The sequence below is a fragment of the Amphibalanus amphitrite genome, unplaced genomic scaffold (assembly GCF_019059575.1).
Source record: "Amphibalanus amphitrite isolate SeventyFive unplaced genomic scaffold, NRLGWU_Aamphi_draft 000984F_arrow, whole genome shotgun sequence".
Classification (NCBI taxonomy): Eukaryota; Metazoa; Arthropoda; class Thecostraca; order Balanomorpha; family Balanidae; genus Amphibalanus; species Amphibalanus amphitrite.
This window is the reverse complement of record NW_024882478.1, coordinates 1-25196: the sequence shown is the minus strand read 5'-3', so window position 1 is coordinate 25196 and position 25196 is coordinate 1. Positions and strand designations below refer to the sequence as shown.

At 47.5% G+C, this 25196-nt stretch overlaps 3 protein-coding genes across 11 annotated transcripts in view; 1 reads left to right on the top strand and 2 right to left on the bottom strand.

Annotated features, from left to right (window-relative positions):
* The window catches only part of LOC122368863 (tRNA (guanine(10)-N2)-methyltransferase homolog), a 34409-nt gene extending 25230 nt beyond the window's left edge, over window positions 1–9179 (bottom strand). The window contains exons 1-2 of one of the 6 annotated variants that reach the window (XM_043343140.1): window positions 9108–9179; window positions 6087–7097 (exon numbers count right to left, since the gene is read on the bottom strand). The gene's annotated coding sequence lies outside the window, so the exon portion shown is untranslated. Of the gene's footprint in view, window positions 1–6086; window positions 7098–8143; window positions 8207–8513; window positions 8528–9107 lie in introns of those variants that run through there. The other 5 variants (XM_043343139.1, XM_043343141.1, XM_043343142.1 and 2 more) reach the window with 5 other exon arrangements.
* Window positions 9180–10295: 1116 nt separating this feature from the next.
* Window positions 10296–20811, top strand: LOC122368874 (pneumococcal serine-rich repeat protein-like). Of its 3 annotated transcripts, XM_043343184.1 has the most exons (11): window positions 10296–10394; window positions 12321–12441; window positions 13138–13366; window positions 13582–13933; window positions 13985–14094; window positions 14338–14496; window positions 14786–14845; window positions 15568–15691; window positions 16513–16908; window positions 18713–19317; window positions 19968–20811. In XM_043343184.1, the coding sequence occupies exons 2-11, from the start codon at window positions 12368–12370 to the stop codon at window positions 20169–20171; spliced, it is 2313 nt and encodes a 770-aa protein (XP_043199119.1). In that variant the 5' UTR covers window positions 10296–10394; window positions 12321–12367; the 3' UTR covers window positions 20172–20811. The 3 variants fall into 3 exon arrangements, with proteins under 3 accessions (XP_043199119.1, XP_043199116.1, XP_043199117.1); XM_043343181.1 differs by having other exon boundaries at window positions 10297–10394; window positions 13582–14094; XM_043343182.1 differs by lacking the exon at window positions 10296–10394 and adding an exon at window positions 12027–12048 and having other exon boundaries at window positions 13582–14094.
* Window positions 20805–24843, bottom strand: LOC122368875. Of its 2 annotated transcripts, XR_006254320.1 has the most exons (4): window positions 24816–24843; window positions 23697–23832; window positions 23135–23221; window positions 20805–21378 (listed from the first exon to the last, which is right to left on the bottom strand). XR_006254320.1 is itself a non-coding variant. In XM_043343185.1 (3 exons), exons 1-3 carry the CDS (start codon window positions 23878–23880, stop codon window positions 21218–21220), a joined length of 432 nt encoding a protein of 143 aa, XP_043199120.1. In that variant the 5' UTR covers window positions 23881–23883; the 3' UTR covers window positions 20805–21217. The 2 variants fall into 2 exon arrangements, 1 of the variants encoding a protein (XP_043199120.1); XM_043343185.1 differs by lacking the exon at window positions 24816–24843 and having other exon boundaries at window positions 23697–23883.
* Between the last annotated feature and the right edge of the window lie 353 nt (window positions 24844–25196).

Sequence of the window (25196 nt, the reverse complement as noted above, 5' to 3'; positions counted from 1 at the left end):
GGCGGCGACTACAGGTCTTTTGTGTTAATTTGTATCCCCCATTCGGTCTGCTGGTCTCGGGAAGGGGGTGTTTTATTTTGGCGCATTGGTGTCTGGGTGGATGTATTGAATGGGTGGGGACACCATTGCGCCGCGCGGGGGGAGGGGTGGCGGCCCGTTGGCAGGGCAGTCTCGGTTGAGACATGTATACTTGCTAGTATGTTTGTGTCGTGTTCATTTGGGCTGAATATACCAATAGCCCCTTTTTGTACAGCTACAGTGTTTTCCTGGAGGGACTTGGTTGTGAGGTTTGCGCTGAGATTGGTAACGCATAGCATAGCTAATTGTCTCTATGTTTGCTGGCAGCTCGAAGGGGAAGCGGAAAATACGCCCGGTTATATATGACAAGATATAACCGGTTTTTCCGCGACACTACGAGCGTCTTCTCTGGGTCGGCCCCGGAGCCGGGCCGGCATCTGCGAGCAGCGTTCGGCGGCAGGCGGGCGGCCGCCTGCGCCCCCGGGCGGCAAGGCCGCTAAGGCGGCGGCCTCCTCTGATTGGCGGAGCGACTCGTGTCACGTGACGGTGACGGCGCGGGGTTTGAGTGCATTTGCGCGGTCACTCTGTTCTAAGCCGCCCGGTCTGACGCAAGTCAGCAGTGTTCTCGCTCTGTAATGTTGCGTTTCCCACCCACCCACCACTATTTTTGGGGCTTTTTTTTTTTTTACACGCACCACACTCTTAAATAAAGATGGGTTTTTCCACAAAATGTGGTTTTTTTCCCCAACTAGGTCCCCCGGTTTTTTTCTAGTTAGGACTTTTTCCGGGGGAGGACACACACGACAGGGTTTCTAGTTTGGGTGGGGACACCATTGCGCCGCGCGGGGGGAGGGGTGGCGGCCCGTTGGCAGGGCAGTCTCTGTTGAGACATGTATACTTGCTAGTATGTTTGTGTCGTGTTCATTTGGGCTGAATATACCAATAGCCCCTTTTTGTACAGCTACAGTGTTTTCCTGGAGGGACTTGGTTGTGAGGTTTGCGCTGAGATTGGTAACGCATAGCATAGCTAATTGTCTCTATGTTTGCTGGCAGCTCGAAGGGGAAGCGGAAAATAATATTTCAAACCATAAATTAATGTTCGACAGCCAAATTAAAGAAACAATACCAATACAGGCTTACAGTTTAAATTCGACATTGTGTTGTCTACGATTAGACAGCTGATAACTCATTCCCGTACGTCGTAGCTCTATAATGACCTTTGCTTATTGTCACATGTGCGCCGCATTCGCGATTGTTACCGACGCCTGTTTGCAGGTCAGCCCACTACAGTTGTTATACATATCGAAAAACCGATAAACTTTTAGGCGAAAAAAACACTATTTTAGGCCCATTTTTGATTTTTTTTGCGATATTAGGTACAAACAGAAGCTTCTTATCCTAGGAAATATAAAATGGGAAATCATTGGAAGGTGGCACACTACCTTTAATATAAAAACTATGGGAGCCAACCTCATAACAAACTACCTTCAGTGAAAAGCTATGACTGGATGTGAGCAGTATTTTATATCACATTTCTATGCACACTGACAATATCTATGCAGTTATTTTCTTTGTAATATAATTCATATTTGCAAGGCTGCAAAAATTAGACATGGCGTACCATCGCACACGATTCTCATTATGTCAAAATAAGCAATCATAAAAAGATACCACAGAGTGACATGATAAGCATCAAAATCATTCAAGGCCATTGCATTCATATTTGTTTGAGATCTAATTCACGTTCAAACCATGACAACTTCATTGGCTTTGCAATGATTTACCAAAACTGACACTTCACTAAAGGACATGATGTGGAGTTTGCTAATGTAATAAATTGAATGAGGACTTTACTCCACAAGAAATCGTTCGGGTCGGAGCTTTCGAATTGTATTACAAAGCTTCGTCAGCGTATCGTAATCGGGTTCGGGGGTATCGGTCGCAAAATTGAGCTTTGTAATACAATTCGAAAGCTCCGACCCGAGCGATTTCTTGTGGAGTAAAGTCCTCATTCAATTTATTAACCCTCGCCGGCCGAGGGGGGGGGGGGTGCCGCCCCCCCCCCATAGGGTTTTTTCGCGATAGCTCCGAACACGCTGGCGATAGAGAGCTGAAACTTGGCATACCTGACCTTTGATCCAAGCCGGATCTTTTGACACCAACCGCATTTTTGGGTCAGGTCAGGTCACTGACCTATGACGTCATAAGTGAACCTCTGCACGGTCTCCAGATGTCGCAACTTCGCAACGCCCTCACTGCCAGAGGAGATGTCACAGGGAAATGAAACTTGCAGGATCTAGTATCCATTATGAGTCCCACAACTTGTATATCTCGGATTTTTCCTAAAGGTCATATGAGGTCAGGTCATTTTCGTGACCTCACCATTATAAGTCAATGGGGAAAAATGAAAACTGCTATTCTGGCGCCGGGAACGATCTCAAACTATCTCAAGCACACAGAATCGTGATTTGATGCACTCCTTGCAAGGTTAGATGCGTCATTTTTGCAATGTTGACCTTGCGTGACGTCATTTATGACGTCATCAAGGTCATATTAGTTTTTCGTCAATAACTCATGATCAAATTGAGCTAGCGAGTCGAGAAAGCCACCAATGGACTCAGGAAGGCCTGCCAAATCGAATGATATGCGACATGACCTCTTTCGACCAACTTCGTGACCTGGGGGTGCTGACCTGACCTTGACCTGAGGTCAACACCCCAAGTTGACCTGACCCGGACAAAAAGTATATCATTCGACGCGCCTGAGCGAGGCGAACACGATACTGCCAAAATCGGCGCTCTGCGGCCGTTTTTTGCGAAGCTATTCACCAAAAACTGAACCGTACCTTGGGGCACTTGACCTGACCTCAGAGGTCACCGGTTGACCTAGGACCTTAAAATCGGGTACCAATCTCTGCGTCTCGTAACGGCGCACACGCTCGTTTTTTTCCGCGACGCGCTAGCTCCACCAGGGGCGAAACGGCGAGGGCGGGGGGGGGGGGGGTCGTACCCCCCCCCCCTCGGCCGGCGCGTATGTAGAAAACCAATAGGTCCGGCGAGGGTTAAAACTGACACTTGTCAGGTTTTCAATTATGTATTCATCATCAACAAATTCGCTTTGTAGGTAAGTACTTAGTCAGTTACACATGTCAGTTAGACAAGAAATTACCTTAATAGCTACTTTATCTAACCATTTGAGAATCTTTCATTACGGAGCGAGCGAAGCGAGCGTAGTCTTTCCTTAGACCAGTATAGCGCCTTTTGGGGCGACTAACGGAGCGAGCGAGGGGGTGAGTCTTGCACGTGCGAAATTTCGAGGGGGTACCTCCAACTGACTTGTGCACGGCACCCTACTGACCGGTTTCTAGCAATGTGCCAAATTTGAGCACAATCGGCCCAGCCGTTCTCGAGATCTGGGAGCGGCACCCTGCACGTGCGCACGTGCAAAATGGGTCCCAACTGACTTGTGCACGGCACCCTACTAACTGGTCCCTAACTGTGTACCAAATTTGAGCGCCATCGGTCCAGCCGTTCTCGAGATATGGAAATGACCCCTGCACGTGCGCACGTGCAGCAGCACCCCAACTCTGGCACATGGATATGCAGTGCCTAGTGGGTGCCTACCTACATGCCAACTTTCAGCGCAATCGGCCAAGTAGTTACCGAGATATTGCAACAATTACAAAAGTGACACCTCTTCGTTTTGCACGTGGCACGTGCATAAGGGGTCACCCACATGCATCGGGAATAGTCCAATACTTGGTAGAAGGAATGAAGCTACCCTACAAAAATTACCGCATGTAAATCGGTCAAGTGGTTGCTGAGATATAAGCCTCGCAAAAGCGTCCGCACGGCCGGCCGGCCGGCCGGCCGCTCATACTCAGAAATTTCCGTTATTCTACGTAAGACTCCGCTCGCTTCGCTCGCTCCGTAATTAACGGAAATTTCTGAGTATGAGCGGCCGGCCGGCCGGCCGGCCGTGCGGACGCTTTTGCGAGGCTTATATCTCAGCAACCACTTGACCGATTTACATGCGGTAATTTTTGTAGGGTAGCTTCATTCCTTCTATCAAGTATTGGACTATTCCGATGCATTTGGGTGACCCCTTATGCACGTGCCACGTGCAAAACGAAGAGGTGTCAGACTTGTGATTGTTGCAATATCTCGGTAATTACTTGGCCGATTGCGCTGAAAGTTGGCATGTAGGTAGGCACCCACCAGGCACTGCATATCCATGTGCCAGAGTTGGGGTGCTACTGCACGTGCGCACGTGCAGGGGTCGTTTCCAGATCTCGAGAACGGCTCGACCGATTGCGCTCAAATTTGGTACACGGTTAGGGACCAGTTAGAAGGGTGCCGTGCACAAGTCAGTTGGGACCCATTTTGCACGTGCGCACGTGCAGGATGCCGCTCCCAGATCTTGAGAACGGCTGGGCCGATTGTGCTCAAATTTGGCACATCGCTAGAAACCGGTCAGTAGGGTGCCGTGCACAAGTCAGTTGGAGGTACCCCCTCGAAATTTCGCACGTGCAAGACTCACCCCCTCGCTCGCTCCGTTAGTCGCCCCAAAAGGCGCTATACTGGTAGTATTAGTGTTTACAACATTTCGATACCTATCACTGACAGCTATAAGCTTGTATTGACGAATTTAAGCCCTAAGATTCGGGCTCAGTTACCCTGCTTAAAATTTTTACGGAGCGAGCGAAGCGAGCGGAGTCTTTCCTTAGATTAACGGAAATTTCTGAGCATGAGCGGCCGGCCGGCCGGCCGGCCGTGCGGACGCTTTTGCGAGGCTTATATCTCAGCAACCACTTGGCCGATTTACACGCGGTAATTTTTGTAGGGTAGCTTCATTCCTTCTACCAATTATTGGACTATTCCCGATGCATGTGGGTGACCCCTTATGCACGTGCCACGTGCAAAACGAAGAGGTGTCAGTTTTGTAATTGTTGCAATATCTCGGTAACTACTTGGCCGATTGCGCTGAAAGTTGGCATGTAGGTAGGCACCCACTAGGCACTGCATATCCATGTGCCAGAGTTGGGGTGCTGCTGCACGTGCGCACGTGCAGGGGTCATTTCCAGATCTCGAGAACGGCTGGACCGATGGGGCTCAAATTTGGTACACGATTAGGGACCAGTTAGGGGTGCCGTGCACAAGTCAGTTGGGACCCATTTTGCACGTGCGCACGTGCAGGGTGCCGCTTCCAGATCTCGAGAACGGCTGGGCCGATTGTGCTCAAATTTGGCACATTGCTAGAGACCCGTTAGTAAGGTGCCGTGCACAAGTCAGTTGGAGGTAGCCCCTCGAAATTTCGCACGTGCAAGGCCCACCCTCTCGCTCGCTCCGTTAGTCGCCCCAAAAGGCGTTATACTGGTGATAGGTACTAAGGAATACATATCAATTTGTTATCCGTCAAAGTTCCAAATGATTTCTGTTAATGGATAATCTTACTTGCTAGTAACTGCTACCTTGCTGGAAGATTACCTGTCTTAATCATCTGTCAGACAGTTCAAATTAAGTTAAGGTGTTGAGTGGTGAATTGACACCTCCCCCGGAAATTTAAATGGATGGCAATGGGATGAAGGACATGCATTGCTAATTCGCTTCAGAGGCGTATTTGCAGGGCTCTAATGATATTTTTTTGGATACCAAGGCCTTTCTCACCAGGCAGCACCAAGGCTAATCTTACAACAGTGTAACAATTGAGAGGGCGTGGGCCCCATGCCCCTACCTGACCTACATAAACCATGGAGGCACCAATGGAGTGAGTGAAGCATTTCTGCGTGTCATTCAGGCCAAAGTAAGCAAAATCCTATTTTAATGATGGGCCTGTCACTGGTTGTCCTGATAATCAGTACTTATTTAGTTATTTAGTCCATATGTCCAAAACAACCAGCCATAAATAAGCAAACACCAAAAAAGAAAGGCTATATTCCATTTACCCTTACCTAACATATACTCCTTCCCGTTCCCAGCATGCGAATCCCCAGAAACGTGTTAGGTTGGGTTAGGTTTGTTTGATACAATTTTGGATGGGTTTGGGCCGGCCCCTATGTACCTACTCACCTAGTGGAATCTGTACCGCCGCTGGATGGCAGCGATGAAGTCTGGCCACAAGGAATCCTTGTGGCGTTCCCGCCACATAAATTCGTCGAGATATGACGAAATCCTGTCGACACCTTTAACGTTCTTCCTCCTGAGCAGCTGTTTGACTCGTGAGAAGTACGCTAGCACGTGGTTGGTATGCGTACCATCTGGTGCCATGAAGGTCTGAGAGTGATTCACAGTTTTGTGAATGTAACCGGCCGCTGTCAGTGAAGCGTAGCTTCGGCGTTCGTCGGTGTGGATTTCTGAGCCCAACTCCACCTTCGACACGATACGGGGGACTATTTCTTCTCGTTTGCGATTTGGAATGAACTCTAGTATGCCAGTCTTTGTCTCCACTTCATACATGCCGAGCACCCAGCAGGTCTCACGGGCGATGGGCTGGCCCCGGTGGTACCTCCTGTGTCCCAGCACAGTCTCATCTACCACAACAAGTTTGCCAGGGCCTCCAATTTTCCCCCTGGTTTCTTCCATGACATTCTTTGACATCACATCGCGGAAAAATTGGAGCCAGTCCGTGACGGTTGCTACGGCTGGTGGATTGCTCACCATTGAACGGATGTCCGTTACGTTCAGATTCTGCCTCACATAAAGATAAGCCATCTTCAGAATCATCATGGGCTCAACGTGTGACCGATCAAAAAGGCTTGCCTTGCGGAATGACTCGACCTTGTAACACTTGGGACATCCCCAAGCCTTTCCGAAAACCGCATCAAGGCCGAACACACGTTCCTTCATCCGTTTCGACCGGCAGCAGTGTTTTCCCATTCTGCGGATGAGCCGGTTGTTTTGCAACAACGCTTTCAGTTTTTCAGGGGTGTCTGTTGCCGCGCTCAATAGGACGAGTGCCTCGAACGATTCTATCTCTTTGAGATCCATAGTTGCGCGAAACACTGTAAAACTTCAGTTTTTTACATCAAAGAAACACAATTTTGATGATGAAATATCAATTCAGTTGGGCAAACTGGACCTCTGGAATCAAAATATGGAGGCATCAATAATTTGATTCTGGTGGGAGGAGCCATGACCATATATGAGCATGGAATCCATTTTGTATTCATTTTGGTACGGGGACCCGCAGTTGCTACTGTACACGAACCCCAACTCTAGCCGTCTGTCCTGTCCAGTAACAGCCGATAACATTGATATCGACTGCCGGTCCCTGTACAAGAGCAGCTGAGTTTTCAGTGCGTGCCCTCTGACAGCTTATCGTTGTTCCCTGTGAGGGTGCTGGGACGATTTACTCAGGGTCGCTGTACAGTAGCAACTGTGGGTCCCCGTACACTTTTGACTTCAAATGCATCGTTAGTGTTGAAAAAAGGCCCATGACCGTGATATTTTTGTTTAGATAGGTTGTTTAGATTGGTTTAGATAGATATTCCATGACGTTTTTTTTCGTCTAGCAGATTTTCGTCAAACAATTATTCGTTCGCAGATTTTTGTCCACCTTTTTTTGTCTCACATTTTTTCATCCCTACATTTTTTCGTCGGCACAATTTTCCGTCTGTACCAACAATTGTTCATCGGACATCTTTTCGTCAGTACCTATATTTTTTCATCTGTGCTTTTTTTCGTCAGGACATTTTTCGTCTAAGAACCTTTTTTTAAACAACACACTGGACATTTATTTGTCCAAACACGTAAACAAACGTAAAATAGTAAAGGGAAACATTGGGTGGGATCAGGGATGGTGAATGGTGAACACACAGAGCAGAATTTAGAAGTTGACCAAACCTTACCTAACGGCTAACCTTACCTACTGATTTCTGCCTACTGGGGGATAAAGAAAAAGTTACTTGCATGAATAGATTGCAAGCAATGGCAAGTCAAATATTTTTAGGTTAAGTGATTATGCATCAGGATTCAGGCTTCAAGCCTTTGGCCTGAAGCCAGATACACAACCACTTAACCTATAAATATTTGACTTACCATTGTCTGTGATCTCTCCGCATTGCCTTTGGCACTGCACTGGTTTGCCTTGCCCCAAGTACCTTTTATTATGATATGATATCACTTGCCTCAGTCAAATAGCATCATGGTGTGCTTTCACTGAACCTTGGAGTTGTAACAGTGGGTGCACAGACGTAGAATTTATTGGATGAAAAATGTCTGGACAAAAAAAAAATGTACAGACAAAAAAATGGGTGGACAAAAAAGGTACCTACAGACGAAAAATGAAATCCCCTCATTAATACAGTACACTGCACCAAATTCTGTCTTCTGTTCCACTGTTGGGATTTGAACCTGCAACCCCCCGTCGTCATGCTTGGTAATCTCTCCCTCATCAATAGAAAACATACATTGATAGTACATCCGAGACGTAATAAATTCACTAAATTGTGACACACTAGCTAGCGCCAGTCTCAAGGTCACAGACCGTCACACTACCTCCAGCCAGTGCCACATAGACAGAAGTGTTACGCCTGCATTGCAACTACCTGAAATTTTGTCCAGACACCCTATTGCTATAGGCTCCTCAATCTGTTGGTGCTGAGAATGCCACTAAATGAGAATAATAGCAAAATAATGTATTCTTGCAAGCCATTGCTGCATATTTGCAGCAAATATCATTCTGCATATTTTGCATATTTGTGAATCAAAAAATGATTAGCCAGCTGATGTAACTCAATATTTTGATTAGGTAGGTATCTGTTCAACGCAAATCAATTTCTTGGTTAGGTACCTTTCACTACCTGTAGAATGCAGATTGTTATGATAAGAGCAATAATAACATACTCAGTAGATAGTTCCAACATTTCTGTTCAAGACCAGACATGCTCCTTCTTGAAACATTTGCTCATTTTTATATGATTGGTAATTTAGACATTGTCTGCATTTATGTGACGTCCAAATCAATGGTCAAATGGAATCAATTTTTTGATGCTTCCATTTCTTTATTCCAGAAGTCTATAGCCCAAATGAATCCTCCATGGCCAATTCCATCAAAAACAGATTCAAAACATTTTTATTCCCCACACTTACCGAAATACAATAAATAAATCACCCCACACCATCCGTTGTAGACATCAGGGTATATTGAGTGAAGGGTAGGACGAAGTTTGGTAGGAATTTCTAGTATAACTACTAGAAAACCTACTATATGTGGTCGGGACTAGCAAAAAGTTAGTTCAAACTAGAATATGGTAGCGCTTATGGTTTGCAGTCGTGACGCGCACGTGACATTCATTTCTTAAATTTCTTAAGTAACAGGTTTTAGGGGCCGATTAGTGCGCAGACACATTCAATTAGCTATTAATAATTGATTACGCAAACATTCAAGATTCTACATCATTCAATTCTAGCCGAAATCATACAGCGCTCCCAGGATTCGAACTCACGACCCTCGGATCCGTAGCCCGATACGCTACCGACTGCGCTACTGAGGACCGCGCGCCGACGATCGGAGAGGCGGATAGCGGGTGCTGGCGTGCAGAGAAATCTTTACCCTGTACGCCGTAGAAGATCGGCTGGGTTTCGTGAAAAATGGTAGAGGAATTGTCGAAAGAAAATTCATCGATCTATCATTTGAGACTAAGAACCATTGATTCCTTCAAAGGTTGACCGAGATATCGCTCGCCGAAAACAGGCCATTTAACATGTAAACCCTATGGGCTGGTAGGAAATGTACGCCGTGGAGCAGCAGTGCTACCAACGAACTTCGGCGGTAGACATCACGCAACGCAACACGCCCAGCACGCGCCTTGCACGTGCACGCATGCGTCACACTAACGTAACAACTGCGCCATTTTCACTGTCAGGCGTCATGAAATGTGTTTCAATGACGTCAATATAATATCATCACTGAATAATCAGAAATTGATCTGAAGTTACTTTAATGTACGTGTTGTTGATGTTAGTTTTTATTTGATTAAATATTTAAAATACACATCTGTCATAACGTAGCAAACAAAAAAGATTAGACATCAATTTTATATTCACTTGTCTCAAAAGTCATCCTCACCATTACCGCGTTCGATGTCTCTCGGACGACGAAGATTCTACGTCATTCGGCCAATCCCGTTCAAGGTCAGCGAGGGCTGGGCTGCAGTTATGAAACGTGATTGGCCGGACGGCGTTGAATCTTCGTCGTCCGAGAGACTTCAAACGCGGGGTTAGACATTAGACAACCAAAGATGACCTTTTCGAAACTCGGTTGTCTGCTTCCTTGTTTTTGTCATAGCTCGGGGCAGCTCGGGCCTCGGGGCGTCTGCTGAGTGGGGTCAGTGGGGGCCGGTGCAAGGCCATCTGGCCGGTGGGGCATGCTGCTGAGTGAGTATCGTCATGGTATCGTGGTCTGCCGTGTGGCTTTTGGCTTTTGGCTTTTGGCAATGCAAAATTTGTATTTATAGTCACCGTGGCTCATTTGGTATCTTAAGGAATCTTGGGTCGGAACAGAACAGTAGCAACCGAATTCGGCGATATTCAATCAATTTCGGTGGCTAACTATTTAGAAGTAGACAGAGACTTCTCGCCTACAAAATAAGATTGTTGGATCATTTTTTGGAGCAACGTTTTTTCAAGGTTTGTTGCCACTGATTGTGATTGTGTGAACTTACGTAGCCCCCGGCCCTCCGCCCTCTCATTAATGTGGCCGAATATTCCGTTCGCATTCGCCAGCGATGAGCATGATTTCATGTTCGTACTTTCTGTGAGTGAAACAAAACATTGCAATGCATAATTTTCATCAAGCAAGACCTAATATAACTGCAGAGGTATACCTGCTTAAAACGAAGACGGCGGAGAACAAAACCAGGCCGACAGGGTAGGTACGCGAGGCGACCACTGAACTTCTGAACAAACGACCACTGAACAATGCCGACTGGGTCGAGTTCGGGATGTCATGTGAGGCGGCCCTCTCCGTTCCCCCCCCCCCCCCCCCCCACACAGGCCACGGCTCAACTTCTGGCCACCCGATTCACCTCAGCTGTCCAGGACGCCGCGAAGGAGTTCATCTCCCGGGGAGCTAGAAAAGACTCCAAGCCGCGGGCCCTCCACCCGGACCTCCAGCAGGCGATCCAAGAGCGCCGGGCAGCCAGAGACAACGTGAAGTCGGGAGACCCCCAACGAGAACCCGCTGGACCGAGGCTAAGCACCGGGCCAGCCAGGTGGAAAAACGAGTAGCCAGGGAGCAATTCCGGGACTTAGTAAGCACGGCGAGCTAAACCGGCCTACCAGCGTGGGCCAGTCTCCCGGCTCCTGGCGCCGTGGACGACGACCACCGAGAGGGCGAGGCGATGCGGATTGGAGATTGGTTGCTCGTAACAGCCGAGGAGAAGGCCAACGTGTTTGCCGCCCAGCACGTCCATGTCTCCCGCCAGGTGAGGGCGCCGAAGATCGACCGACCCGCGCGAGGACGACTGTCGAACTTCAGCCCGTGTTGCTGCGCCGGCTGTGACGGCGACCACACCGGATGCTGCTCGTCATTCTCCGAGGAAGAGCTGATCAGGGAGATACAACTTATCCAACTGAAGAAGTCACCAGGACCGGACGGGATCACCAACGAGATGATCAAGTACCTCGGCCCGGTGGCGCGCAGAGCCCTTCTTTACGGTATATAGAGAACTCCTTCTCCGCTTGATCCCTGCTCATCCCTGTAATGATTTTTGGTGTTCATAAATGCAGTCTTCCAATTTCGGTAGTGCAATTTTCAGGTCTCGCCCATATGTCTACAGCTTTGTTTCTTTACATATACCAGCTCCTCACCGGCATTGTTGATAGTGCCGTTCAAAATCGCAGCGTCCGCTGCCCGACCCCTATTAGATTAAAACGGCAATACAAGTACAAAACACGCCACGGTATACGTACATAAATGAGGAATTACACTATTATTACCCATTGGGTGGAAGAACGATCAGAAAAATTGCGAACAGGTGCAGGCAAGTGCAACAGCCTGAAATGAGAGTGATCACGGCAATCAAATCAAGTTATAGGTACATATACCTTCCACGCACTGATAAAAACTCCGCCCACTCGGTGACTATTTCTATCTATGCAATTGGACTAAGGTGGCATGGTTGGCGATCTACCAGCTGATTTAGAAGGCGCTATTTTACCATATATAGGTACTTGTTTGGAATGGGCTCGCCCAAATATCATCTGTTCATGCTAGTTTGCCATTCTTTAGGTACCTAGGTACCTATTGATTTCGACTTGAACGACATTTGCGACTGATTTCATGCGTCGTGTTTCTTTCAGGTCAGAGCGTGGGTCCTGAGATGCGTCAGTAAAAGTTTTCCGACGCAATGTATGATCCTACAAATAAGGGAACGCCAGATATAGTGCCGGAGTCTGCAGATGAACTCACTCCTGCGTTGGGGTATGTTTAGCGTCTGCACGTCGTTCAATTTTGCTTGCTCCCATGCATGTGTCATATCATATTACATGTGTCCAAAACAGAGCCATACATTCATAAATACATATGCAACGGCACCTGCTTTCGGCTTCGTTATAATCTATTTTAAAGGGACCCTCCCACCTTAACATTAGATTTGAGTTGAGATAGCCAAAATGGGGTCCCAGGCTCACAATTACCGGTTTCGGCACTCACAACATCGAGAAATGCCTTAAATCGGAAATATTGAATTTCAAAATTGCAGCATTTTGATTCAGAGGGGCTAATGCTGAGGAATACCCCTCTGAATGTGTGACGTCAGCGCAAATATCTAACGATTTTTAAATGTTTGACTAAAACGTTTTGTAGCACGCGGTGGTATATGCTATTTGCGCGCAACATCTGCCGCAAACGCCGCACTTCTAAAATAAAGTCGCTAGAAACAGCGGAGATCCCAAAAAAGTAAACAAAAGTAAAAGTCTAATATCTTGAAAACCGGTGAATATTTTTCGGTGAAATTTGGTAGATATTCGTTTTCGCTCTTTCTGAACCGAGCGACATCACTTTCATGCCAATTCATAAACTTTTTTGAAGGTGGGAGGGTCCCTTTAACCTTAGTACCATTTACCACCATTGCTATCCTTATCCATTTCATGTACCGACTCTGTATCACCTCCGCAGACTGCCGGGGCTGCTGGCCGCCCGGGCCGGCACCTTTCTGTCGCCGGAGGTCGGGCCTGTGGCACTCTTCTCGCAGGCCTCAGACGCCAGTACCCACTTCTCTCCCGATGTTACCGCGGCCCCGGCCCCACACGAGGCGGAGAAGGCCGCCACCGCGAGCTCCCAGCTGCTTTTCTCACCAGGAGAGGAGGTGGTGCAATTGGGGCGCCTCCCGAGCTCCGCTGACACGGTAAGTGGCCTATGTGAACTGGAATATTCTATAAGAAATCCCTGGTGTTTACCGGAGTGTTGAACTGGCGAATGTGTATGTTTAGCACAAAAAAAAACATGCACGTATCTTTCACTTGCTCTCAATTCATTTCTGTTTCCTTATAAGTGATCGTTTTGTTCTTATCAACTCTGATGAATCGTTACGCTAAGCCATGTTTTCGTTTGCGGTTCCAGCCGAACCATATGGCCGTGGAGCGTTGCATCGCTCTGATGAGCCGGTCACCTACGGCTGCCAGTGGTCCGAGTCCGGCAGTCAGTCCGGGCCCGGCGCCCTCCGTGCCCTCCAGCTGTCAGCAGCTGGACCAGACCCCTTCGGTAGCCACCAGCCCAGGTCCGGCAGCGGCCGCCAGTCCCGGACCGCCTGTCCCCGCGCTCCGGTGGCCGGCAGGGTCATACGGACTCGACTCGGATGGTGCGGAATCGGACGGAGGCAGTCTCACCGAGCCTGTCAAACCCGATCAGACTGCCGCATATACCTCGGGCGGCAGCTATGGACTCTCTCAGACAGGACAGGCTCAGTACTCGGAGGGAAGCTATTCGGACCGGGGGCTTCCACCTGAGATGCCGGACGCTCGCCGTCCTCCACCGGCAGCCGTCGAGTACAGAGGACGGCGGGGACGTGAAGGCAGAGGGCAGACGCGATCCAAGCAGAGATCTGGTGACAAAGTCAGCGTCAGAGAGCGCCAGGTCAGAGACCCAGCGTATAGTATGTATGTAAGGCATGCAATATCGGAACAATTTTCGGGACGATTGCTTGTTAACCTCACGCGCCAAACGAACAGAGTTCCATGTTTGAACATTAATTCATCCACTGCCTTTCCATTTCCATAGATAATCAATATCCGCGTAAAATGCTTTCATAAGTGGTATTCGTTTCCAAACTCTCCGATGGCATACCGTTCTATGCAAACTATGCGGCGCCCGTTCCAGTCCAACCGGGGGCGGCGAGACGACCGGGAAGACTCTGTCTCCGACACTCGCCACCAGTTGTCGCTACTTTCGCGGCTCAGGCAGACGCTGAACAGACTGCAGATTCAGCTCGATGATGATGGTGAAAGCATCACCATGGCCAAGCTGCGGGAGCTCAAGGTGCGATTAAGCGAGTCAGTATGCCTAGAGAACTGCACTTCATGACAAATAAATGGCAGTTTCAGGCTGCAGCTACCCTTGTTTCAGATTGTATGTGCTTAGTGCTACATCCTTCGATCAGCGACGAACAGAAACTGCGGCAAAAGTTATCATTACCTCTTCAAGGATTGCAGTAATAAAAATGATCTTACATTTGTAACAGCTGATTCAAGTTGAGCGTGCTTTCGGTCATTATGTCCTTATCTTATTCATTACAAAGGCACAATCTGAGGGACCGTCTTGTTTTCAGAACCGCGTTCGTCCGTGCTCAGCAGCCCTGGAGTCCCTGACAAACGGATACACTACCAAGGTAAGTCCCGGGATGGTCAGCCTGGCACCCTTTAGCAAACTTCAATACACTTTCCATTATTTAAATCATGACGTCTCGCCGAATAAGGCAATATTTATAGAAATAGCTCGGCTCTCGGAGAAAACCATTGAAGTTCGTGCCATGGATTTCGAACTAAGATGCCTGCTGTTATCCGTCCTCCAACGGTAGCGGTTGCCAAGTTACAGCAGACAGCCGTCCGTTGGACAATTGTGTTGACAGTTGACACTGAAATTAGAGAACGCACTTTGAGAGATATGTTGTGAAGTATGTATATCATTCTATGTAGTCCAATGTATCTTCCTGACTCCTGTGCAGTCATTAGGATCTGCTAGAGAGGAGACCTTCTGTTTACAATGTGCGGACCCATGTGAGAGCATTGGGTCGGAGTGGGCTGCTGTTACTCTCCTTGCGGCCGGTGTGATTTTTTGTCCAATCCACAATCCCGAGAGACGGCTGAAGAATGATAATTTCAAGTGTCGAGTTATTATGATTGAGTGATCTGTATAGCTTTGCGACTTCGGGTTTCTCTTTTGGGAGTGTGACATTGCCTTTCCAGCATTAACCATTATTAAACAAATACGCATATCAAATATAAAAATCAACGCCTTGAAATTATTGTTTACTTTTAGAGTATTCAATGAAACATTTTCTTTTTCATTATTCTGTAAAGATTGACGATTGCTGGACGTTTTCAACGTCAGGATGTGTCGCGGCGATTGGCGAAGGTTCAAGAGGTTAGCGACACGTTGTTGCTGCGCATAAAGATGCTTGAGACGAGATGTCGGCCAACGGACACACGCAACGGGTTGGTTGCCCGATCAACTGGTAAGCATCGACATTCGACTGCTTTGTTGTGCATTTTTTGCATTGATTGATATTTGTAACCTTTTATGGATACGCGTTGTATTGTCCTATTGGATTGATTCCGGTGTGATATGAGTTATAAGAGGAAGGTTAGTGTCATCAGTTATTATGTGTGGAGGATACGTATTGAGGTAGATTTGCGAGTAAATTATGGATTTCATTTACCATGTACTTCATCAAGGTTTCAAAAACTTCAGCTTTTGCTTTTCCTCTGTCTCTCCATAATGCTATTCGGAAACTACCCTTAGCAAGATATCAAGTAGAGTTGCAAAATTTCCCTACCGCACTACCGGCATGCCGGTAATTTTTCACTACCGCAGGTTTTTTCGTGGTATTGGCATGTCTTGCCGGTAGCATGCCGGTATTTTTGATTTTGCACAAAAAAAAAAATATCAGCATATGATTCAAACTTTGGACACTAAGAGGCTATTGAATTGTAATAAGTTGGACAATGGGTGGCTGCTGGGTGGGGCGGTTACTGAAATTGCCAAAATGTGGCATCTCATGTATCTAGGGGTAAGCCAGAATCAAGAATGCAGGTTTTTTTTAGTATGCCGGTAATTTGGCGGTTTTTTTTGCTTGGGGTGTGGTAGCATGCCGGTATCCCAGAAAATGTTTGTGGGGCGGGGCGGTGCCGGTAGCAGCCCATTGGGAAAACTTTGCAACTCTAATATCAAGGTGGTGTTTTTAAACATACGGAGCGATAGGTGTGCGTGCACTGTGTATGAGACTACTTCCGTGTCTGTCATCCTGTACCCCAATCATCCAATGAAATCTTTCAGCGGGTCGTCGAGTCAAGAACCAGAGACGGGACTCTCGAAGTGGTCCGTTTGGTCGCAGTCGACGAAGGGGTGCCGTGTCACTGGCTCCACCGCCACCGGACTTCGCTCCGTCGACTGGGCCTTCGCCAAGCCCACCGTCACCCGGCTCACCGATTCTGCCTGCCGATGATGACGCAGACTCACCAAAGCAGCTGAGCGCTAAACCTACATCGCTGAGCGGACGGATCGTCGTGGTTTCCTCGGCTGCGCCCTCTGTTGCCGCCTCCTCTGGCCCTCTTGCCAACACTGCCGCTCCAGCTGCCACTGCAGGCAGCGGCTTTACTGCTGTTGCAGCTGCCCCCACTGGAGGCGCCTTCGCTACCACCTCATCTGCCGCATTAGGTGGCGCCTTCCCTGCTGCTGGGGCATTCCACGTCAAATCAAACACCGAAATCCGTCATCCCCTTCGATTTTTCTGAAAATTTGTAGGCAGACTGGGCATGGTTCAAAACTGAGTTACGTATAATATTTTCGAAATTTGATAACGTATCGCTGAGATATAGGTCATCGAATATAGCGAAAAATGCCACACATCAATTTTTTAAATGGCTATAACTCTGGTTCCTTTTCTGGTATCAAAATGATATTAACAGGGTCTTATAGGCAATTGATAAGGCTTTGATTTTTAATTATAAAATTAAATTGAAGTGACCTTGAAATGCATTTGACCTTGAATTAAAACAGAAAAATTTAAATAGCAAAAAACACGTCACCTTCGATTTGGGTAATTTTTACATAATATGTCCGTCACAATGTTCCTAACCATCTGTGAAAAAATTGGAGTGGGCCATTCATAACTTTCGCGGCAAGCGCGCCATTTTCATGCATCAACATCACGCAACCGCGCGTGACCTTGAAAGACAGAGTCAAGACATGCTTGCTTGTGTACACTTTCTGAAATGAATGATTGCTGATTAGTGATATCCTAAACTCTGCGAGAATGGAAATGCATAGTCATCGTAGTCAAGCATTCACGTTCCATAGTAAAAGTGTCTCAGGCAAACGGTATTTTGCGGTGAATTTTGAGCCGTGTGGAAATGCATCATGAAGTAAAGTCAACGAAAACATTATCACGCAACGATATCTTCACGTCTTTTGATCTTCACTATACGAAAGAACATACATTTTTTTTAGTATGTATGGGGAATTTCTAGTTAATCCAAATATAAATATGGCAGTTAGAGGCCTGCTAAGAGTAACATGTCGCCGGCTGAGGCGGGCTCGGCCGATGCGGGAAACGCAGCAATCACAATTTTGTGTTTACACGTTCATATTTCAATTGTTTACCAACCGATTTTCAAAATTCTTTCACCATAAGATTGCCTGTACATTTCTTAGTCTTCTCACAAAATTTGACGCGAATCGAACGTAATCAGCGGTAGGGAGCGCGATGTAAAGACGGAACCGTTCCGTTCCGTCCCGGCACAGTCTACAATTCAGGCGGCGCGTAGCGGTCGGCGCCGGCTGCCGAGTCGCCGCGTCGCTGCGGCGACAGGATGTTCACTTTACACCGCTATTACTAGAACAGTTGTGAACCGATTTTCTTATTGCTTGCACGATGAGATGTCCAATTCAATTCTTGACAGGTAGCCATAATTAATTTCGCATTAATCTTATGAGATATTGGCGAAAAACAGGAGGGGTGGGCGAAATTCGCTCTTCCCCCTCCACTGCGCGTGCTAACATACGTTTGCATATGTGCAATTTTCTTCAAAACTTATGAATGGCCCACTCTAATTTTTTCACAGGTTGTTAAGAATATGGTAGGCAATAAAATATATGAAAATGAGCCAAATCGAAGGTGACGTGTTTTTTGCTATTTCAATATTTGTGCTTAAGAACAGAGTTAAGCAAATTTCAAGGTCATATATTTAAGTAGGTGCAATTCTAAACAAATGCTTAAGAAATAACCTAAACAGTAAAGTTTATTTCATTCAAATCAAACAAGTACAACCGAAGTTATGGTCGTTCAAAAATATAAAGATGCAACATTTTGTAAAAATTTGATGCCCTATATTTAGAAGACCTGTGGTCAGAATGTGCAAAAAACATCAATGTAATGTCCGGGGCCCCACAGGAACTCGCTCACAAATTTATAATGAAATCGCTGATGGTAAGGTGCAAAACCGCCGATTTTTGTTCGATTTGACGTGGAATGCCCCTGCTGCAGCCGCCACACCAGGCGGCGCTTTCCCTGGAGCCGCAGTTCCCACACGTGGCGCCTTCTCCGGAGCTCCAGCAGTCGCAACAGGCGGCGCCTTCCCTGGAGCTGCAGCTGCAGTAGCAGGCGGCGCCTTCTCCGGAACTCCAACAGTCGCAACAGGCGGCGCCTTCCCTGGAGCTGCAGCTACCGCAGTAGGCGGCGCCTTCCCTAGAGCTGCAGCTACCGTAGCAGGCGGCGCCTTCCCTGGAGCTGCAGCCGGACCCTGGTTCTGGCAGTGGCCGATGGGACTTCCCGCCGGGTGCTCCACCTGGCTGACGCCGCCTCCCTGGTTTGGCCCAATGCCTTGGGACCGTCAGCCTCCGCCACCGGCCACAGTGTCCGCATCTGCTCCGCCTCCGACGGCAGCCACTGCTCCGCCTCCGACGGCAGCCATTGCTCCGCCACCGGTCTTCGTCTCTGCTTCTGCAACAGAGACAGCTACAGAGCACGCTGCCGAGAGAACGCAGTCCTCTGCGGAGCAGCAGAGCAGCGGAGAAGATGGGACCCACAACATCCGGAAGATGGCACTTACGACGCCTGATCAGCGCTCGGAGGAAATGGAGGTGTGTAAACCGAAACAGAATATGGCTCTATCAATTATTTCTGTACTTCAGTTGGGTCCGTTCAGTTAGCTTAACTAGTAGGTTTCTAAATAATTGTCCACCTACGGGAACAGGCTTAAAACTCGTGTGCCTTTCCAATCTAAATAGGCGTGCAATATTGATTGTGTTCTTGTTTGTCTGCGACCTTCTGACTGATGTTTGCACAGTACCAATTGCCCATAAGTGTTACAAATGTAGAATGCCAGACGGTTCCATTTCAAAGGGTTGGTTGTCGCGACATATGACCTGGCTATCGACCATGTAAACAGAGCGTTGGTGTGGGCCACTCGATGGCACGACCTTCACGGCGGCCATAACCGGGTTATAAACACCTCGTGCTCACTCAACGTTCCGTGCAATGGCGTAGCGGTGTATACCGGTAGACTAATGTTTCTTGTGATTCAGGACATCAGTTGCCACCTCTGACATGACCGTCTATGCTTTGACCTTCCAACAAAAAATACGTACAAAATTGTGTACTCTGCCAACGCCCATTATGTAAACCTGACAAACACATTGACTGCACTCATTATTAAACGTTCCCAATTTTAGGAATCGACTGCAAGTTCACATCCAATTCACACATTCACATCGTCTCACCTTTCTGGCAGGAGGTCGCGGAGTCCAGCTGCCAGCATGACTCAGAGGAAGCGGACGAGAAGGAGGACCGGCCGAGCGCTCTCCGCCAGCGCTGTCTGCTGCTCCGTCTGCGTACCGTTCGACTGGTGGACGACTGTGAGCTGGTACCTCTCACCTGTCCCGGCTGGGATCGTCCCGAAACGCTGCTGGATGCTGACGATGAATGGTGGAGCTAACTAGTGACCGCCGCCCTGGGTTGCTGGTCTGTGGCCAAACTCCAACGGTTAGAACGAACGGCCAAACTCCAGTCCTATATCAGATGGCCAGGGTTTGATCTTTTCAGGACGTGCGTTATCGCTTGAAGTATTCGATGAGTGTTGCCAAAAGCATTGGCTCAAACTTTAGTTGTGACAACTAGTGTTTTACATGTTGTGGCTGTTTTATTCTTGATACCTGCAATGTTGTGTTGATACCGCGTTATTTCTCATCGTTAATTATGATGTAACCTGAACATTTGTAATTTAATCATAACTAGTTGGAAATATAATTTAGTTTTGTTTATATGTCGTTGGGCACCGTTCGCTGTTCAAATTTTTGATTATGTTAGTGCTTCTGCATTACGGTTATTGAGTAAGACGCTGAACCGATCAAGTAATAATGTATTGACTTCGTCATCTTTAAAAACGTTTATGCGTTGGAATCATGTGTATTTATGAATAATTGTTGATGTACAGTAGGAAATCGTCAAAAAATGATTTGAACAAAGATAGCCCATGCTGGTTGCAAACGGGCCCAGCCCAGGCCACCATAAGTCGTGATCGAGTTCAGTTTTGTCACCATTCCGTTTCAGCTGCAGATAAACCCTATCTATTCTTATTCATTTGTCTGAGCCCACAGCATTATACTGATCCGCGAAGTCTCCACCAGAGCCTCTTACCGGCGTCCCGACACGGCTCAGTCGTTACAAAATTAGCTCAGTATTTATCACACAGGCGCCCAGCTGCACCACTGCCTCGCACTGATTCGGCCGAGAATAGCAGCAACAGCAGACGGATCGATTGGATTAGGTGTCCTCAGCATAGCATTATGCCGACGAGCCAAGGAGCTACGACAACTTCTACGGGCACTTCACGAGCAGCTCCACGTGCTGTTAGTAGAAGTATTCGCACTTACGAATCTGTTAATTGTCCCTAAATGTGACACTTTCCAGTCCGACAGTACCGACATTGTCCGTGTAGGTCTGGACGCTGGAGGGGTTCGGTTAGCCGGAGGGCCGGCTGTGTCAGTGCGGCCGACCCTTTGTTAACCCCCCTAGCTCGTGACCACTGACGAAGCGCACCTTCTCCCCGGATACCACTGCGCACGACTCGGAAAAACTGACCACCGTCTGCGTCTTCTTGAGGAAGTCCACGCCGAGCACCAGCTCTGGCGTGGTGTCTGAAACTGGGGGACGGGTAGTGTTAGAATAGGAACGGTTCTATGATAAACTTAGTGAAATACATGTGCTGTGGAGAATACGAACAGTTGACCATTGTCACAATCAACAAAACTGAGTGCACATAGGATTGTTCTCGTTTGTGCATTAACCCGCGCCCTGGTGGGGGGGGGGGCTATTTTTTGCCCCCCTCCAGACTTTTCGATATATCTCCAGAACCGCTGCGCCGATCGCCACCAAACTTTCAGGACCCTCTTGGACATCAATTTTACACATCGTGACCAAAAATTTTTCCAAAGGCTATGATAGGTTGGCTGGAAATGACGTCAGAGTGACGTCATGTTCTGCCGTTTTCGACCAAAAAAAAGGGTTTCGCGGGAAGAGCTGTCAGGCCTATAGCTTTGCAAATACAGAAAAACGATAAAGACATTAAAGAAGTAAAATTGACAGGGCTACAAAACGTCTATCTCGGATTTTTGAAATTTTTGGATTTTGACCCCCAAAAATAAAAAAATGGATTTTTTGAATATAATAGCCGAAAAATCCAAAAAGTTTTTGGAGTTTCGCAAAAACCGGAATATATATGATAGTCCTTACCGCCTTCTATCCACATACCAAATTTGAGATTGATACCTCATTTTTTGGAGAAGTTATAGCGAAAAAAACTGTTCAAAATTGATGACGTCAAATTTTCAAACTCAATTTTTAGCAATTCTAGACCCCGTAGCGCAAAACAAAGACCACCATTAGACTCCCCGTGACGAGCTGCATCGAATCAATACCCATTTTATGCAAAACTAACAACTTTAAAATTTGACCTTTCTTGACCTGACCTTGACCTGACCTTCACCAGAAAGTGACCTAAGCCGTACCTGATAGTCTTATAACCAACACCATTGAGTTGGAAATGAAAAATTGGCCATAAAACATGCATCGCACAACCTTGGTACCTAATGTTAGGTTCATGTGACCTGACCTCTGACCCTTGGTGACCTGACCTGTGACCTGACCTGGTATTGTCAGTGACCTCTTATAGCAACATATGTACTAGGCAACTGACGCCCTATCGCTGATTCTCGACAAAATGCGTTTTCTTCGGTGTTATAGCGCATTCCCTAGATGACCCGTGAACGGTGAAACATGTCATCTTTGACCTGACCTGTGACGTCATCGGTGACCCCGAGGTCAATGAAATTTGGTTTCCCTCGACAAATTTGACAGGCCTTTCGAACGCCGTTTGAATTTTGAGGATCCGTCAAGTAGTTTCGGAGATACGAGGGGGGGGCAAAAAATAGCCCCCACCCCACCAGGTCGCGTTATAAACAGACCCCACCAGGGCGCGGGTTAGTAGAGGTCGAGGGCATTGACTGAATCGATTTCCATTTGGACTACCAGGCAGCCGATGACCCAAATACTGGCGAATGGGTCGAGCCACGCAACGGTCTATCAACTGAGCCAAATACGAACTTCCAAAGTCATGAAGGTCAGGGAGTGGTTATCCAATTGGGTTACATCAGATATGTTGCGTGCTCGACGGTACAGAAAGTGAAAAATTGATTTTGGGCAATGGCTCGTATTTGAGGTCAGTCAGAAAAGTCACGAAAGCTTCATTTGTCTCAATAACCTTATGCCGCCCTCACAAAATAAGCAGTTCGCTTGGATGGGACTTAACTTGAAATATGATTTTTGTGCTGTGGTCCCTGGGCTATCCAAGCACGACCCAATGCTTTCTTAGTAGACAAGATATCGAAAGATATGACTCACCGACAAACAGCTGCATGTTGAGTTGACTTTTTCCTAATGACACATCCATGTATTTGAGCTTCCCGTGTATTACTGGCCTTTCAAGACCTGTTGAAAGAGGCGGTGAAGGAACATATCACCTTACATCCACACGGCCCGAATAGCGAGGGTTATGTTCTCGTCGGATACCTGACCTCGTCACATACATGTCCGTCTGGGGACTAATGGCAGTACTGCATTCAGTAATAGTCACGTCTTCAATCAATGTGAGGTCATGCATATAACTTTGACTTTGCGACTTGGGTTAGTGAAAAGTTAGTTGAATAATGAAAAGCTCTCCAACAGCTGTTCGAGTTGCAGCGGGAATCCAGCAAGGCTCCGGACAAACGGTTGACCTGGACGATTGACACTGACCTGAGAAGCACGTGCACTCAACTGGTTATCAGCTGCAGCACTACCGGGGGGGGGGGGGCGTAAACACCCACAAGATGAGGTCACTCTGCAACATTGGGGACGGATGCAACTACCTGGTAGGCCGACTAGACTCACCAGACACACCCATCTAGGGACTGGTGACACGCACCTGACAGCGGACTGGGCGGCGTCGTTCGGTCCTGGATGACGTCTCTGGACATGTTGAACGCACTCACTAAACTCCGAGAGATTGTCGAGTAGACGTTACTTGTGTCTAGGAGCGCGTACACGGGCCTGCCGTTGCACTGCGAAAGGGAGCAGGAGAAGTCGTTACTTTTGGCAAGCCGCGCCATCGATTCGAATTTCGAAGGAATGTTATTTCATTGATAGGTTCTTACAATGTACAAGATATTTATGTGCGTGTGTTAGAGCATTCCTCATGTCTATGTTTGCATGGCGAAATAAATTAAGAAACTAAGAGATTATATGCAGAGAGTGGCAACAAACATTACAATATAATTCAATGCCGTAAAGAGCAAGTAGCATACCTACGAATATATTCAACCAGTAAAACGCCTTTTGGGCGACCAACGGAGCGAGCGAGAGGATGGGCCTTGCACGTGCGAAATTGCGAGGGGGTACCTCCAACTAACTTGTGCACTGCACCCTACTAACCGGTCTTTAGCGATGTGCCAAATTTCAGCGCAATCGGCCTAGCCGTTCTCGAGATCTGGAAGCGGCACACTGCACGTGCGCACGTGCAAGCGGGGTCCAAACTGACTTTTGCACGGCACCCTACTAACTGGTCCCCAACCGTGTACCAAATTTGAGCGCAATCGGCCCAGCCGTTCTCGAGATCTGGGAGCGCCCCCTGCACGTGCGCACGTGCTGTAGCACCCCAACCTTAACACATGCAGATGAATTATCTGATGGAGACCTAACTGTGTACCGAGTTTCAATTCAATCGGCCCAACCGTTGTGCCGTTATTGAGGTTGCAATTTTGGGGGTTCTTAAAAATGTCCAACTTTACCACGCGCCACGTGCAGTGGTTGGCAAGAACGCATGGTGGCCATCACACCACAGAACTTTTACGTCCAAGTGACATTCAGTAAAGAAGACCGCTTGTCAATCGGATGTCCCGTTCCTAAGATATTAGCTTTTGAAGAGCGTCCCCACGGCCGGCCGGCCGGCCGGCCGCTCATACTCAGAATTTTCCCTGAACTCCGTAATGAGACTCCGCTCGCTTCGCTCGCTCCGTAATTAGCAATTACATATAAATACGCGGACCGGTTTCGTCTATGAAAGACTTCTTCAGCGCTTTTTTCAAAAACGTATAACAAGAAAACTAGCACAGTGACAATCGTTTGAAATAAAATCGGATTCAGTTAGAAAATAATAAGCATTGCTGAGAAGGGCACCTACTACCTAAAAACTCACAATCATCATCATATTTCGGTGATTATGCTCCTACACCAAATATCAACGTTCGATACATCAGTAAATGCCTAAAAGTTAAACATGCTTGACGGTGTATAGAAATCTATTTCATTTCTCCTCTCTCCTCTCTCTCTCTCTCTCTCTCTCTCTCTCTCTCTCCTCTCTCCTTCTCTCTCTCTCTCTCTCTCTCTCTCTCTTCTCTCCTCTTTCTCTCTCTCTCTCATTTTCAGC